The 16,977-nt window shown below is 37.3% G+C and overlaps 2 protein-coding genes across 11 annotated transcripts in view; one reads left to right on the top strand and one right to left on the bottom strand.

Moving 5' to 3' along the window:
- Nucleotides 1-94: 94 nt before the first annotated feature.
- LOC307151345 (olfactomedin-4) lies at nucleotides 95-3,189 on the top strand. Its single transcript, XM_079859316.1, has 5 exons — nucleotides 95-230; nucleotides 329-451; nucleotides 572-790; nucleotides 1,002-1,155; nucleotides 1,254-3,189. Exons 1-5 carry the CDS (start codon nucleotides 174-176, stop codon nucleotides 2,081-2,083), a joined length of 1,383 nt encoding a protein of 460 aa, XP_079715442.1. The 5' UTR covers nucleotides 95-173; the 3' UTR covers nucleotides 2,084-3,189.
- Nucleotides 3,190-3,612: 423 nt separating this feature from the next.
- Nucleotides 3,613-16,977, bottom strand: part of ndrg4 (NDRG family member 4) — a 28,124-nt gene continuing 14,759 nt past the window's right edge. For 5 of the 10 annotated variants that reach the window (XM_079859322.1, XM_079859320.1, XM_079859317.1 and 2 more), the window contains 13 exons: nucleotides 15,950-16,055; nucleotides 13,252-13,372; nucleotides 12,517-12,579; nucleotides 10,821-10,881; nucleotides 10,591-10,734; nucleotides 10,289-10,392; nucleotides 10,105-10,161; nucleotides 9,963-10,014; nucleotides 8,635-8,682; nucleotides 8,489-8,524; nucleotides 8,186-8,237; nucleotides 7,877-7,915; nucleotides 3,613-6,865 (listed from right to left, as the gene is read on the bottom strand). In XM_079859322.1, the coding sequence (XP_079715448.1) occupies nucleotides 6,711-6,865; nucleotides 7,877-7,915; nucleotides 8,186-8,237; nucleotides 8,489-8,524; nucleotides 8,635-8,682; nucleotides 9,963-10,014; nucleotides 10,105-10,161; nucleotides 10,289-10,392; nucleotides 10,591-10,734; nucleotides 10,821-10,881; nucleotides 12,517-12,579; nucleotides 13,252-13,372; nucleotides 15,950-16,055 (1,038 nt within the window). In that variant the 3' untranslated portion in view covers nucleotides 3,613-6,710. The remainder of the gene's footprint in view (nucleotides 6,866-7,876; nucleotides 7,916-8,185; nucleotides 8,238-8,488; nucleotides 8,525-8,634; nucleotides 8,683-9,962; nucleotides 10,015-10,104; nucleotides 10,162-10,288; nucleotides 10,393-10,590; nucleotides 10,735-10,820; nucleotides 10,882-12,516; nucleotides 12,580-13,251; nucleotides 13,373-15,949; nucleotides 16,056-16,977) is intronic. The other 5 variants (XM_079859321.1, XM_079859325.1, XM_079859319.1 and 2 more) reach the window with 1 other exon arrangement.

Below are 16,977 nucleotides of genomic sequence, written 5' to 3'. Positions count from 1 at the left end.
TGAAGGTGTCCACAAAGATAAGATGAAGATTGCAACAAACTGTTCCACCCACAGAAATAAAAAAGTATCTCTCATTTTTTTTATCAGTTATTTCACCATAATGCTATGGCTTTAAAACTCTGCTGCTGCCACCAAACACTGTTTATTATAGGGTCCACTTTCTACCTTCAGACATGAGTCAGTCTAATATATTCATTTTGTTGACCCTCATTCCTCTAACTTTCACTCAGGTAAGAAAGAAATATATTCCTACATGATTATAAAATTCAAAAATATGTGTTTCTGCTTGTTTTATATAATTTAATTTCCTGTCATCTGGTCATCACAGTCAGTGAGAGGGAAGGACTGTGTGTGCGATCTAAAAAATTCAGATCCCGTTTTCCCTGAGAAAAAACTCAAGAACGTAGAAACCACTTCCTTACAATGCATTGGGACCATCACTTCAGAAAAGGTAGAATGAAATTATTTAAAAGTATATTTTTTTCTCTCATTTCATCTGTTGTTCAAACTTATTTTAAATAAGTAAATTAAATAAAATTCAAATGAATAGTGTTAATGTAAAAATCTGCAGATGACAGACTTAGACGTACTTGTGCTGGGTCTACAACAACGCATCAAGCAGCTGGAGGAAAACGTGATCGTGCTAGAAAAGGAGGATGACGGGAATCTATATGGAGCCGTTTCTCTACGCATCATTGAGTTAGAGATCGCCGAAATTCAGGACCTCCTCGACAAACTCAACAGGACCACCCAAAATTACCAGCGTCTCAGTGTACAGACTGCAGCTCAGGTGACTTGCTGTACAAAAAAAGTGCTTTGTCATTATTATTATTATTTTCTAATATTAATTTATTTGGTTCTTTTATGTTTCTGTAATAATGAATTTTTACATAAATAAAAAAATATATCCAAGTTTTAATAGGCACATCTGTTGTCTTAAAACAACAAATATACAGGTTAATTTTTTTTTTTTTTTTTAAATATGTGATTTTTTCTTAAAGCTTGAAGATATGAAAGCCGCAATGGCGGAACTGGAAAAGTTTGACAACATGCAGGTGATAAAGACAAATAGAGAGAACCAGCGCGTTAAGAGGAACCTGGAACAGTGTAAAGAAGAGCTCGATGCTACAGCAGCACCTCTTACAGTTCCCCCAGGTTTGCTAAAGACCCCAATAATCGCTTAACTCAAGCTTTCTGAGCTTTTTCATTATTAACCACAGCAGAAAGTCTTACGTTTCTGTTTCTCTTTGTAGCTCGCTGTGGTCTGGGCCGTGTGGTCAGTGTGGCGGGACCTAGAACGTATTCCCTCACGGTCTACAGCACCTCCTATACTTATGGTGCTTGGGGTCGAGATGCAAAGCCGGCTCCAGGAGACGAGAACAAGTACTGGCTGGTGGTGCTGTCAACTAGTAATGTTTATGGCTACTTTATCCGCCAGTACAGTACCTTGAGTACTCTTTTATTAGGTATAGGACCAACAGATACCTATATATCAAGCTCCAACCCCACAACAAACACAATTCAGGGGCCAAACATGGTCATGTACGACAATGCGCTCTACTATAACTGTTACTACACATACTCCGTCTGTCAGTTCAACATGACGACTCGTTCTGTCAGTACTGTTGCTTTACCTAAAGATACAGGTTACAACAGCAAGTTTCCTTTCGCACACCTCGGCACAACATATGCCTATACAGATATGGATTTTGCCACAGATGAATCGGGCGTCTATGTTATATACGCAACCACAAGCAACTTTGGAAATGTGATGATCAGTAAAGTTGAGACTAGTAACCCTCCTGTTTTGAACCAAACATGGTCCACTTCTCTTTACAAAGGGACTGCCACAAACACCTTCATGGTGTGCGGTGTTCTTTATGCTACTCGTTACCTAGATAAAGAAACTGAAGAGATCTTTTACTCTTATGACACCAAGACAAAAGAAGAGCGCTTTGATTTGAAAATTAATATTAAGAAGATGCAGACTAATATTCAGTTTCTAAACTATGACCCCAGAGATCATCTGCTGTATGTCTACAGTGATGCCTACATTCTAACTTACGAGCTCATCTTTCAGTAAGTCTCCAGTTATTTGAGACATGACTATAGCTGCATCCCATTTCACATACTGTCTGTACTAAATAGTATGCAAGATTAGAAATAGTACATTGCAAATAGTTTTTTAAGTGTGTATTTGCAGGGTTAAGATAATTCAGTTAAATGCTAATACAAGGCACTGAATATATCAGTTGTTAATTTTAGTTTTTACATCTAAAACAGTTTACATCTACTTTCAAAGAGTCTGTGATATCGATACACTTTATATTAGTTGTCTTTAACTATGTACTAACATTTAAAATGATAATTTGATACAATACACTTATTGTGTACATAAATGTTTTTACACTAAACCTATATTGTAAAAATACATGCATGCAATTACAGCTGTAATTAATTTCTGTAATTACATCTGATTACCCCATTGACCCTTCCCTTAACCCCTTAACCCTCCCTTAAACCTAACACCATACCACCAAACCTGTCCCTGACAATACCCATATCTCACCTCAGTAGCAAAAGTGTTTTGAAATACAATATGAGCACAACAAGTGCATTGTACTATTTTTATGAAAGTACATAGCAGTTAACACCTAATATAAAGTGTGACTGGGAATTTCAGTAAATATTGTAGTATTATGTACAATTGCTAGTGTCTTATCATATTATACATTAAAAAGTATATACATTCCCATCACCAATGAAGTATGTAAATGTACTGTAGAGAAGTATGTTAATTGAAATGCAGCTTTAAATGCTTAGCTTTGTCATGCATGTGAGGTGAAGAAATTCACAAATGTATTACAAATTTTGTTTCTTGAAATAAATTACAGCAAAGTTTATAAAATGTGTGGGCTGGATTACTACTGCAGACAAATTATGACAAGAACAATTATGATAAAATATTTTTTTCGTATGTGGCAGAAATAGGTTTCCATAAAAGCAACTTAGAACTATTTATATATACTAGTGTGTGTGTGTGTGTGTGTGTTTCTTGGGAGTCGATACAAGTCAAGCTGCAAGAAAATAACTAAAAGACCTGATCCTGTTTGTATATCCATTTTTATTTGTTGCACGTTCATATTTGTAGTACACAGACAGTGACAGCTTGAATATAGATGTACATATTACATAAACACATTATTTTTCATAGTTGTCTTATGGTAAAGCAGGTTAAGAGTGACTCCTACTGTATCTTTAGACATATTTGTAACAACCAGCCCCCTTCCAGAAAAAACAAAAACATCAACAACTTATTGCTTAATATAAAACAATGGCTAATCGTAACAATTGTAATCATATTATTAATAATAATACTCATTAAATTCTCACAAGAAGAGATGCAACACGTGGTTAAATAAGAATTACTATATTATAAAAAAAAGCAACTCAAGAAAAATCCAAAGTATAACGGTTCCACATGACAAAGCTAGTGGTACGGACCTATTTTTAGATTTACGCCCTAAAAACAGCAAGTATCTACAGCGTAGAAGACTGAGAAGGGAAGGGTTGAAAGGGAAGGCAGGTGTGGCAGGTCAAACTGGTGCAAGCCCTGATTCGAGTAAAGGTGATATGGGGCCACGGCCACATCGACAATACTGTACAGCACTTCCAAAGGACATTATACATTCAGGGCCCCCGGGCAGAGATCAGGGATCGGAGAAAAAATGTACCTTTGAAAGGTGGGCATGCTCTTTATCTCTTAATAAGAGCTAACAACTGCATACTTCAGACAGGAAATCAGGAAAACAACACAAACACGAGGTTGCATTCTCAAAACTCATACAAATCAATACTGGGGAAGAACATGTGTTTGTCTATTGAGCCTTTAGGAGGAAACCTGTCGATATTTTGAATTTGTCTTTAACCCTCCCGCTTTTAATGGGTCCTTTCGTTCCATCTCTCCCTCTCTTTCTTTTTTCACATTCACTGTTTATTCCGTTTCATGCATTCATCTTTCTCTTTGTACAGAATCTACAGTACTGCGCCCAGCTTTGCACGGAGTGAGGTCGATCACGATGCGTTGCTTGGGTCGATAGCCCTTTGGGGGCGACTGGAAGTGTCTGTGAGGGGCGGGGCACCTTGTTTTTGGGGGGTTGGGTTTGTTGGGGGGTGGGATTTGCCCTACATTCCGAGCTTGGAGCGACATGCTCCAGAAAGCCCCGCCCCTTATAGACAAACACACAGGAAACACCCCTGAAAAGTTGTAATTGTGCACTTCCTGTTTGAGGAAGCTGCAGGAAAACTGACATTCAATAAGACAGAAAAGAGCGAGCGTGGAATGCAAAGTCAATGGTTGCTTCGCCCTCGTAAGTCCCATGTTAGCAGCTCCGGCCAATCAGATCTGAGCTCATGTCAGTCATCTCTGGAAGTTAATTCAATTTCATTCATTTATTTGTTCAATCATATATTTGCCCATTTATTTTGTTTGTCCGCTGATTTGTTCATTCATTCATGTGAATGTTGGATGTGCTTTTTTCCCGATTATTTTGTGCGGTTTGTATACATACATCAACAACAGATCTTTCCAATAATGGACCTTTTTCACAGACTGAGATGGCACGATTCTTCATGATTATAACACTATAACAGATTTTTCATGATATAACACTATACTTTGTGTTATATTACTTGGCATTCAATTTCAGAAAACTAGTTAATGCTGATGTAATGATGGAAAATATCTTTCTTCTGACCACCGTAATCAATCTCTCATTTTTTATTGCTACAAATGCTATTTTTTATTTATTTATTTTTTGCTATTGGAGTCAAGTGGAATGCAAAAACAATTATTTGTTGTAGTTTCCATTCACAACTATAAAAGTTTACCCAACTATGTTGACTAAAACCCGTGTGAAAAGGTCCATTGAGAAAAGGGTCCACTGTAAAATAGCACAAAAAATAACTAAATGTGAATGTACAGATCTAAATTATGAAACAAGCTTGCACTTTGTAGTTACAATCATATTTAAATAACTGAATATTGCTTGATTCTAATACACGTGAATCCTTCAGTGTAATTTATTTGCAAGCAGCGTGAGTACACATGAATTTTGAGTGTGTGTGAAAGTATATGCACACAAGTTACCTTGCAGAGCCCAGCCCTCATTGGAACATGTATGTGTACATTCGTGTGTGCATTTATATCAGTAGCTTTGGTATATTCTTCGTGCGGGGCTGGGTGCTGTAAGGGAAGCAGGGAGGCCTTGATTCTGTACCATTAACGCACTGAAAACCCTATCACACAGGCTTTGCCTCAGTCGATGGTTCCGGTTTGGTTTGGGTTAGAAGTTGATTGTCTACAAATAGGAGATTGTACAGAAACGATCCCAGGCAAAGCCACTTTTATATGACAGTGAGTGCACACTAAAAGGGTATTTGTGTGGGACCATATGATGTAAGACTTGATTTGAAAGTGAATGGCAAAATTAAGCAGTCTAACATGGCAAAAACCCTTTAAGGCAAATCAGTGGTCAAGTCAAACAATTTCTGCTCCTACTTTAATGGGGTAAAACTGTTTTTCATACTTCCTTTACATATTTCAAATAAGAAATCCAATCATCGTATCAACTTTAGCTTGAAACTTTATCAAAACGGTGATTCTTCCTTACAGTATGAGGTGATACATACACTCCCAATGACTGAATGAGCTGAGATGATTAGCCGAAAGCAACTGTTTACTGGTTATGAGATTTTCGCCCTCTTCGACTACACAATCGCTTTGATTTCATTCATAATTGAGAGGGAGAGCATAACACGGTTACAAATGTCACTCATAAATCACCCTCTGGTTTAAGAACCTTCCCTTCTTCTTTCTCTTGCTTTGTTTCATCCTCTTCCTCAGGACCAACCTGCGACCCAATCCATCAGTTACTCTTCAAAGACTGTCATAGGACAGGAATGAGTGAGAGCAGGGGCGGATGGGACTTGTAGTTTTGTCTTAGGAGAAGGTGAAGGCCGGAGGCAGCAAGCAAAGGGTGCAGAAACACTGACACATTGAGCGTTAAGTATCCGTGTTACAAAATTGGGGGAAACCAAACACTGTTCTGAAGAGGAAAATGATAGCAAGTCTTAATTTTTACAGGTTAAAGGAAAAGTTCAACACAAAATAAAAAACTTCGTCTATGTCTTTATTCTGTGGAACACAAAAGCAGATGTTTAGTAGAATGTCCAAGCTGCTCTCTTCCATTCAATGGAAGTGGATGGGGACCAAGTGTTGTCGTGCTCCTAAAGCGACAAAGCACTATGCAAGCATCATAAAGGTGGTGCATATGATCTGTCAAGTCTTCTGAAGCCAATTCATGAAAAAAAATTTGTTATTCACTGCAAATAAGTTGTGGTCACCATTCACTTTCATTATTTGGAAAACAGTAGCTTGGACTAAATTTATCTCATTTTGTGTTCTACAAAAGAAATAAAGTCAGACAGGTTTTTGAAGACTTCTGGGTGATTAAATAATTGAAGTATTTTTCATTTCTGGATGAACTAATCCCTTATGAGGGCTAACACTGAAAAACGGAGAGAAAGGGACATAGAAAATGGCTGAGAAAGAAAGAATGAAAGCAGTATGAGGCCTTCATTCTTCTCACGCTCTCCTTCCATGCCACGTCTCTCTCTAAATGTGTGCGTGTGAGACAGTGCACGAGTGTTCAGCAGGACACTTCCATGGTGTGGCTGACCTGCCCAACTCCCTCACTGCTATCTGAGTTTGTGCATGCGCGGTTGCGAGAACCATCCACGGAGCCGGCGCTGGTCAGAGAAGCTGTTCGAGAGCGAACAAGACGGGTCATACTGGCCGAAGGCACTGAGAGAAAAAGAGAGAAAGAGAGATGAATAGTCATTTCATATCCACAGGGAAGTTCATCTGGGCTGCATGATGTGTTGCAGAGGAGGCAGGGATGACATGCTTGAACTTTTAGTCGAGAATAATTTCAGCCTCAAGCTGGTAACATTCCACCGCAAATACACCAGAATGACTCAAATCCAACTAAAAAATATCCAATCATAATCTTTACATCTAAATGCCCATGTTTTCAGTGCAAAAAGTCATTTCCTTAAATCAGTATTTTTCTTGTTTTTCAGTATAAAACAATATCTAAACATACACAAGCAAAATTGTGTAACAATTTCATTTTTGTCTACATATTTTTATTTTAGATTTCACTTCCCTTATCCCATTTGAATATTTCCCCTTGTTTTAAACATAAACCAACCATTTAGATTTTTGATCAAAACAAGAAAAACATATTGTGAATGGGCCAAGAAAAAAGATTATATATATAGTCTTAATATTTTATGCATTTTCGCTTCTCATCTCGTCTGGTTTTATGTTTAGATATTTGTACTGAAAATAAGAAAATATTGTCATTGACTTCACACTCATTCCAGTAAATCTGAAACAGAAAATAGTATGTAAAAATATATAAATATTATAAAAATACAAAACATCTTGCAGCCTACAAATGCTTTTTTAAAGGTGAAATTTCAGGAAAAGGGTGCATATTTTTATATATTTGAAACTTTTAAAAATAATTCTAAGCTAAAAAAAAATATTTCATGTTATTTTAGTCTAAGTTTATGTTTTCAAATAACTGCCATGCAGAGAGCTTGAGAGCGCATTCAAAGCACATTTTTCCTCCAGAGGAAAAATCACGGATCAATAAAGGAAATAATGAATGAATGGAAATATCAGTCTGGGAAGGTCAAATACATAAATTAATCAAGGCCAATCAAAAAAGCAAGGGATTAGAAGACTAAACTACATGTATCATCTACATGAGGAAGAGGGCAGGCGTGAACAGGAAGCAGGAAGTACCTGGCCCCCCACTCATTCTCCGATCCTTGACATAAGCAACTGAGAAAGGGCAGGAAAATACACATACAGTACAGATTATAGAAATACAACACCTCCACACAGACATTTATTTACATGCATACACTCACAACTGTCTCAAAATGGGATTAAGACACACATGGGAGAAAGGACACACTGAAAATATTGGATCGGTTTACATTTGGCAGAGAAAGAATCATTAAATGAACTGATTTCGGTGCTGATTTGCCCTGAAACATTTGTTAGTAAATATATTGACAGTCAAAATGATATTAAATGAATCAGACTTACTGTAGCCCATTCCCTGCAGGAAGTACTTGAAAGCCTCAGTTAGTTTTCCAGGCTATAAAAAAAAAAAGGTTCAATTGCAATTTTTTTTTTTACAGCATTTTATTGGCTGCTGAGATCATGAAATTATAAAAATTCCGTTTGAATTTAGTTTGAACTTTTTTTCCCCTTATTTGTTTTATAAAAAATTTAAGGACATTTTTATTACTTTTGTACAATAAAAATTCTGGTACTGTGTTGGGTTACCATTGTAATGGACTATTTGTTAAAGACTGATCTGAGATCAGACACGTCAAGCAGTCTCACCTGTGTAATTTGAGGCATTCCGCCAGAATCAGCCATCTGAAACAAACCAAATACATTTTTTATCATATGTTTATGAAAATGTATGTGCCAAAATGTTCAAAGTGAAAAGTTTTGCCTCTATTTCTACAGTATGTTTGTTCGCTTGCCTTCAGGAATGTGGTGTTGGTTGGATCCAGCTTTGAGTTGCACTCAACCTAAGAACAGAAATCATTTACACAGTTTTTAACAAACATGTAAACGTACAAATTTTATAAAGTTTTTTTATAAAGAAAAAGACAGAGAAGATAAATCAAGTTTTTCAAAAGGCAGTTGAATGATGGGCATTAAAATGGATGGTGTGATGGAGGGAGGAGATTTTATATATATATATATATACATATATACATATATATATAGAGAGAGAGAGAGAGAGAGTACGTATGTGTGTTCTTGAGGTCTGACCCAGTTACAGCAGCACTGCAAAGATGAGTCATATTCCAGCACTAAGGAAAAACAGCTGCGCAGACGCATCTGTCTGCAGGCTCTGTTCGGACCGGCGCTGACACTTTTGGAATGGGACACTTTTTAGCATGTTCACGATTCTAATGAAAACTTCCACCACAAGTGTCTGCATTAGTCAATGGATGTGATACTGATGGTGGGAACCCATCTTTCCAACCAATATATTTAAATATATATCATTTTTATAGATTTTTAATAATTTATTTTTGTACATATTTTAAGATATGGATGATTTAGACCAGAAACTGAAGTAAAACCAGATAATTAATAGTACTATTGTTGTTACTATTATTATAAAATGGGGAATATTGTAATAATCAAAAATGAGTAGGTGCTCATTGGTGCTGCAAACGTTTCACTGGTAGCATCTTGCTTTTCTGATCTGTCATTTTTCTCAGAATTTTCCATGCTTTATTTATTTATTTATTTATTTTCGTCTTAATCTCTTACTCATCCTTCTGTTGTTTCTTCTGCTCCCACCTTTTCATCTTCCTCCTTTTGACCCAAATTACTCAAATCCTTCTCTTCTCTCATCCTTTTTTCATTTACCTCTCACTCATCCATCTCATCTCCTCCTTCACCGTGTCCCTCTTTTTCCTCATCTCTCACCCTGTGTGTCTGATTAGATGTGATGGGGCACTGACCCAGCTTTCATATGTTAGATTAAAGGACCATGGCACAGAGTTAAAAATATCCAGTGCACACAAGCTGGCAAAGCCCGGGAGATCAACCCTGGGGCCGGTGCCATCTGCTCCCACGAGAAAAATGGAGAAAGAGGGAGCAAAACAAAGGAATGCAGAAGGGATTGACCTGTCTCTGAATTACAAAATACGTACTCGTTCGACAAATATGACAGAAAGACGGAAAGGAGAGACGTTTGGTTGGAGGAAGAAAATTTGAAACAAAAATGAAAATGATGAGAAAAACATGATTCAATCTTTTTTCTACCTAAATATCACACACAAAGACTCACCACGCCTTCCTCAGCAGGAGCATTATCACCAACGACCAGCATGGCCGGGCACCTGCAAGAACGAGAATTGAGAATTTAGTCTGATCACACAGGTGTATGTAAATGTGAATACTAGTCAGAGTCAAATTAACATAGTCCTCACCTCAGGGTCTTAGCATTTAGCACAGAGCCACTGCGGTTCATTTCCAAATCCCTACGGCTGGAGAAAAAAAAAATCCATGTCATGTGGGGTTTTTTTAATTTTTTTATACCAAATCAGCATTTTTATTCAATGCATGCATTATGTATCACTTTGTATACATATTAGTGAGGCGGTGTGCAGTTACCTGTTGTACATATTCCAGAAGAGCTGTAGGTTAAACTGGTTGACGGTGTTATTGATCTGTTGGCGGTAGGTTTGCACAATTTCTGTGTTGTTCATAAGCTCTTCCTGTAATTCACATACAATAAAACATGTTATGTTAGCTAAATATTTAGCTTGAGATATCAATTTAACATTGACATTTATACTTTAGAAATTAAGTCTTAGATGTGTATTTACTATTAGTTTAATTCTTATTATTTATTTATAAGGTTACTCTATATGTGTATCCATAGTGAAACATAAGAAATGTAGATTCATTTCTACCTGGCTGAAGAGGTGGGCCAGGACAGTGTCTGGTAAAGCACTGGTGAATCCAGACAATTTTGTAGCAGCCCAGTCGATCCATCCTTTCCCATTGGGGTCAATGTTGAGTAGAACCAGACCCTCCACAAGATCAGGGAAAATCAGCTACGTGTAGAAAACACAGTTGAATTGCACCGAATGTGATTGAAAAGACCACTGACCAACATAAAAGGCTGAGATTTAATACTAACAGCAAATTTGGCGAGGATGTAGGCACCAGCCCCAACTCCAATTCCCACAATGCTCTTGAAGCTATAGAAGAGAGAACATTGAGTAATGTATATTGGCAATAGGTTATCATTACATTAGCATAACAGCCTATATTTAAAGTCCCCCTATAGTCAAATAATGTTGTCCCTTAAAACGCATCTTTGATCACCAAAATTACATATTTAATGTTTTTTCCTGTGAAAAAAAAAATCTATATTCATGACTTAAAATAGCTTGAATGTAGTACCCCCTTGTTTCATTTAGTATGCAGGCCGGAACCATGAATATGCAAATTAGCCCCACCTCCACTCACTCATACAGGCTCTACAAGTCAATGTATCAGAGTTGTAATAAGTTTTGTATCGCTCTCTACAATGTTGGACACATATCGGTAATTAAAATGATTGGCCTTTTGCTTGACTACGTTATCAAACAGCTAATAATGTGTTGCTAATGTTACACAAACCATCCCGTTCACCAGACAGCTGCCTTCTAAAAATCAGTATCCTTTGAAACGCTTTAAACAACTTGGAACGTCAGTGGAGAAAGACATAGCCTATAGTTCATCATAACATAGATCGTAATATATCTAATATAATTCACCCGCTATACTGCTAAATATACACGATTTTTCATATCGGCAGAAAAATATACCAGGATAACCTGGCTTCTTTAGAGAACCCCTACTTGGCAGCAGCAGTAGTTAAAGGAGAACTCCGGTCAATTTTAACATTGAGCTCATTTTTTTTGTAAATTTGGAGTGCTGTCAGTACAGAGAACAACGACAAAAATCGGTGTTGCCTACACCGTGTTATCCTCTTTTTAAAATTTGCACCCGTTGACTTCAATGGGGCAAGTTTTAAACCTGCTTTTAGCCTCTTAACATCCTTGATGTGTCATTACAAGTGCCCAGTCATGTGAGTGATTCCTTTAGAGTGAACGCAGGTGAATCTGACTGTAGTAGGTGTGAAAGATATGAATAAAAATTATGTTATTTGAGCCAGCGCACATACCTGTATTTACATCCTGTTTTCGGTTGAAGTCCACAGTAGTCGATTGTCGAGTTCACGCGCATAGGTTTAGTACGTACGATCATGCGCCCGAACTCGACAATCGACTACTGTGGACTTCAACTGAAAACAGGATGTAAATACAAGTATGTGCGCTGGCTGAAATAACATCATTTTTATTCATATCTTGCACATCTACTGCAGTCAGATTCACCGCGTGTTCACTCTGAAGGAATCACTCACATGGCTGGGCACTTGTAATGACACATCAAGGATGTTAAGAGGCTAAAAGCAGGTTTAAAAATTGCCCCATTGAAGTCAACAGGGTGCAAATTTTAAAAAGAGGATAACACGGTGTAGGCAACACCGATTTTTGTCGTTGTTCTCTGTACTGACAGCACTCCAAATTTACAAAAAAATTAGCTCAATGTTAAAATTGACCAGAGTTCTCCTTTAATGATATGCTATAGCCCGCCCTCACACCCTGACATGATTGGTTACAATGTGTAAAAACCAACGATTAATACTCAGCAGCAATGATGTTGACTTATGAATTTGCACATGGTTTGTCTTGAAGCATAGCCTATTAAAAACACCTGACATATTAACAACATTAAAAACTTGATTTTCACCACAGGGGGTCTTTAAGAGTGTAATAATAACTCACCCAAAATGTTGCACCACACTAGGAAGCATCCCAGCAAGCTGATCCATGGTGGGATACTGATACCTAGGAATAACAAGACCAAAAAAAAAAAAAAAAAGTTACATGGATGATGGCTCTCTGGAATACTTGATTCTGATTGGTCAATCGCGGCATTCAGGCGCTAATTTCATCGTCTCACTCGGCGAACTCGCGCGCTTTTCTTTAATTCAACGCAACTGGCGCCATCTTGTGTCTCAGTTTTCAACTGTAGTGAGTGAAAATCACCTCAGAGCAGATTCATTTTACAGTAATATTGACGAGGTGTTCGTCTTTCTTGTTGCTAGGACAACTGTTTAACTGTTTAACAACTGATGCTTTTAAGGTCATATAGCCTACAGGTAAGATTATAAAATAATTTCAACTCAAATCAATATTTCATGTCCACATATTTGGCGAGTATCCCTGCAATAAGTGGGGTAATGTAGCCTACAGTAACCGACATTACAATCCAATACAAATTTATTTATTTAACCTGTTAACTGTCACCTGCCTTTTTGAGCAGATCTGAAGTTAAATGGTTGTAATAAATGCTTTGGAATACATACCTAAGGGGTTGTTGCAGTGACAGTTAACTGCTGATAGGCTAAAATGATTATTTTTCCAAATTGACTGAATGTCTACATATATTCCTTACATATCCTGTGTGTAAAATGGCTAATACTGGTGTATAAATGTTAAGGTGTGTGTTCATCATACCCTTGTGGCATCTGGGGGGCACCAATGTGCTGGCCTGGGGCGTCCACGTGGCACACCACAAAATGCTTAGTGATCTCCTGCATATCTTCATTGTGAAAGAAGGTGTTGAAGCACAGCTTGTCTGCTCAGAGAAAGAGAGCAAGACATCGTAGCCTTTACAAAAACGTATTGTGTGGTTACCTTTGTAAAATGATGGTATCAGATGGTACAGATAGTGGTACCTTGATATATAGGCTATATACCATGCATGGTACAGAAGGATTATGTTCCTGCACTGTGCCTGTGGTATTTACATCGTACATCTCCAACAACCATATAATACATTGTTATCCCAGATTCCATTAGATCCCCTTTCATAACGTTGTACATTATATAACATTACTGATTATAAAAGAATACTTCAAATTTGGGACAGTTCGTTCATTCTCTCTTTCTGCTCATCTCTTTTGCCAGAATCATTGACCTATTTAGATAATAAAATGAACAAAGAAAACAGTTCTAGCCAACTGCTCAAGCGGCACTAATAACTCATTTTAGATCATGCCATTTCCCTAATCAACATCAAATGGTATTTTGGCAGGTCTTCAAGTTTATTTAAAGGAATAGATCAACATACTGACTCATCCTTATGTTGTTCCAAACCCATATGCTGTTACCTATTCCGTGGAGTACAAAAGTAGAAATTGTGGAAGTCATCTATACAACTTGTGTGCGCCGGTATTATAAGTCTTCTGAATCCCACAAAAAAGTAAAATAAAATAAGAATACAACATACAGGTTTGCAATGACATGAAGATGAGTAAATAATGACAGCATTTGTAATTTTTTAGACGCACTGTTCCTTCAATGGATTTAATGAATTTCTAACTTCTGAAATTGGATTTCTAAAATTGACCCTCCTCATGGTTTTAAACCAAAAACTTGCATTCTTAAAGGTGATGCATTGTGGCATGAATCATATTCGAGTTTAGTGAATGAACACATTTTTTTCATTCCCTCCCAGCTGTATTGCTCACTTTGCATTTTTTATAGGCCAGTGTTTCCTGTCAGTGGTCAATGTCACTCTCTCTCTCTTCTTCAAATATTGACTCATCCTTATGTTGTTCCAAACCCATATGCTGTTACCTTTTCCGTGGAGTACAAAAGTAGAAATTTTGGAAGTCATCCATATAACTTGTGTGCGGTATTATAAGTCTTCTGAATCCCCCAAAAAATCTGAATCTCTCTCTCTCTCTCTCTCTCTCTTTCCCTCTCACTGAGTCATGTTTTGTGATGGAAGGATGGCCATGCATACTAATACATGTATCTGCAGCAGAGAGGAGAGCCAGAGTTACTCTATGCCGCAGTGCTGACCTTGCCCACTCCCCTCCCCAACACTGCATGATCGGTATGTTTTTGTGACCTACATATCTCTCTCTCTCTCTCTCTCTCTCTGTTTCTCACACTGCATATACGAACTGGCAGACAATATTAATAACACACTTCAGGAATAGATAATGAGGAATGGGCAGATATGGAGAGGAAGGGATTAGGTGGAAAGAGGATGGAGAGAGGAGCAGTAGAGGACAGGAAAGTCATGCTGTGAGTGATGAAAAGAGCTCTCGGCTAAGGTTGACATTGACAGAATGTGGAATTCAATATCAAGGTCAATAGCGACCCTGCCACCTTTGTTCTGCTGACCCATAAATGGATCTAATGTCCCTGATCATGCCATAAATTAAATTCCCATAATTCACATTTAGTACAAAATAGAGGATCCAAATGCAGTATTTATTGAACAGGGTAATCCAAAGACATAATCCAGATAACAGGCAAGGGTCATACGCAAACAAACAATCCAAACAATAACAGATCAGGGCTGAGGCAAAGAGAGAAATCCGAGAGAACTAGTGATGAGTCGTTCATGTTCATGTTCCCTGTAAATTATTTTTGACTGCATTATAAGGAATGACAATAGTCTGATGTGGAGTGACCAGCTGGTGACCGTTACAGCTATATATATATATATATATATATATATATATATATATATATATATATATATATATATAGAGCCTTTTATTTATATTTATTTACATATATAATAATGTATATATTATATAAATATAAATATTAAATCAATGCAATATACATAAATTTTTAACAAATACATAATTTATATATAAATAATTGAAAAAAAAACGATATATATATATAAAACTATTAAATATAAATATTGTAAATAAATACAAATAAACGAAAGATCAAGTTCAATCTAGTTTGCCATATCTGTGTTTTTGCCTTGTAAATCTTTTTATTAAAAAAATTCCTTTGTGCCTGAGTTTTCATCACATATGTGGCGCTGATCACCTGTGCACCTGAGATCGGCTTCATCTCACACTGCATGCAGTCGGTTAACAGAACTGATAAACTGCAGTCAGCTGGCATCCAAATTACAGCTCTGATCACAGCCCACACACATTATTACTTCCAGAGGGCTGCTCTTTGAACACGCACATATGCAAAAGTACGCACACAAACACACAAGCGTCTCTTTTCGGTTGTGGAGATGGGGAAATTAATTTCAGGTCAATGCGTGGAGACAGATGGTGTACCAAGATTGAAATGGTGCAGTGCATATTGCTTTGGGAATTGGAGAGTGGGATGTGGGTATAGTTTACCTTTGTGCAAACAAATACAAAAAACTTGGTTTACTTACGGTTGAGCCCAACATCATGGTAGGTAAGGATGGCTGGCTTGTTGCCCTTGGGAGCCCCGCGGATCACCACATGCAACATCCCATAAGGGGTTTCAATGTCATGTTCCTACAACAACAAGAAAAAGCGATTTCAGCAAACAGTCTGAGAGCCAGGCCAGACTTTTCCTTATAACCACTGACCTACAATGGATCACTTGAGAGACCTGAACTTTATATATACAGTATATAGCAGTACTGACATTACCATTTTATTCAATTTGTATTAATTACCAGGGTGCAGTCAAGTAAATTGGGCCATTTTTTGACATTGGGTTGAAATAGGCCCCTGGTTTCAGCATGTATGTTGTAGCTAAACACAAGCTAAAACAATTAAAACAGTTACAATAATTGACTGCTAAAATTTCAGCAAGGAACAAAAAAAGCAAGAGTTAAAAACAAGACTAATTAATTGATCATAAAGCATCTCTGATCTCAGACTGACTGCACACGGTCACGTAACAAGCTTTTAATTGCCAGTTCCAAAGGCATTTTAATCTCACCCACATTTAGTCTCAGACTTTATCTGTCCAAGCAGAAGAGCAATGAATGTATGTGTGCGTGTGTTTTTTTTCTTGTCCTGAGGATTATTTCAGCATAGCTTTCCAGAGTTATGCACAAATCCTAGCAGACACCTCACGGGCAGCTTTATGCAGATCCACTGAGAGACGGGAAATAAATCTCCTGTGGGGTTTAAGCCCCTTTCATTTGGTGTTTTTGATGTTGGAAAAATCGTGGAAGGTCAGATCAGATGCAAAATGGTCTGTGAGTGTGTGAGTTTAGTGCAGCTGTTTGTGTCCCTCTGTGTTTAGGTCAAAATTAATTCTTGTGGCAGCTGTCACTGTGCCGCAAAAAACATTGAGCATGTTTTCTAGGGAGATAATATTCAACAAACACTGATAGGATAAATAGGAATTTTGACCTAGATAGCACAATGCTATGTAAATATGGGGCAGAAAATAGTAAAGCATCATAATCTCTCAAGAAATTCT

Source organism: Squalius cephalus (assembly GCF_949319135.1).
Source record: "Squalius cephalus genome assembly, chromosome: 23".
In the NCBI taxonomy this organism is placed as follows: domain Eukaryota; kingdom Metazoa; phylum Chordata; class Actinopteri; order Cypriniformes; family Leuciscidae; genus Squalius; species Squalius cephalus.
This window is presented reverse-complemented; position numbering and strand designations above follow the sequence as displayed.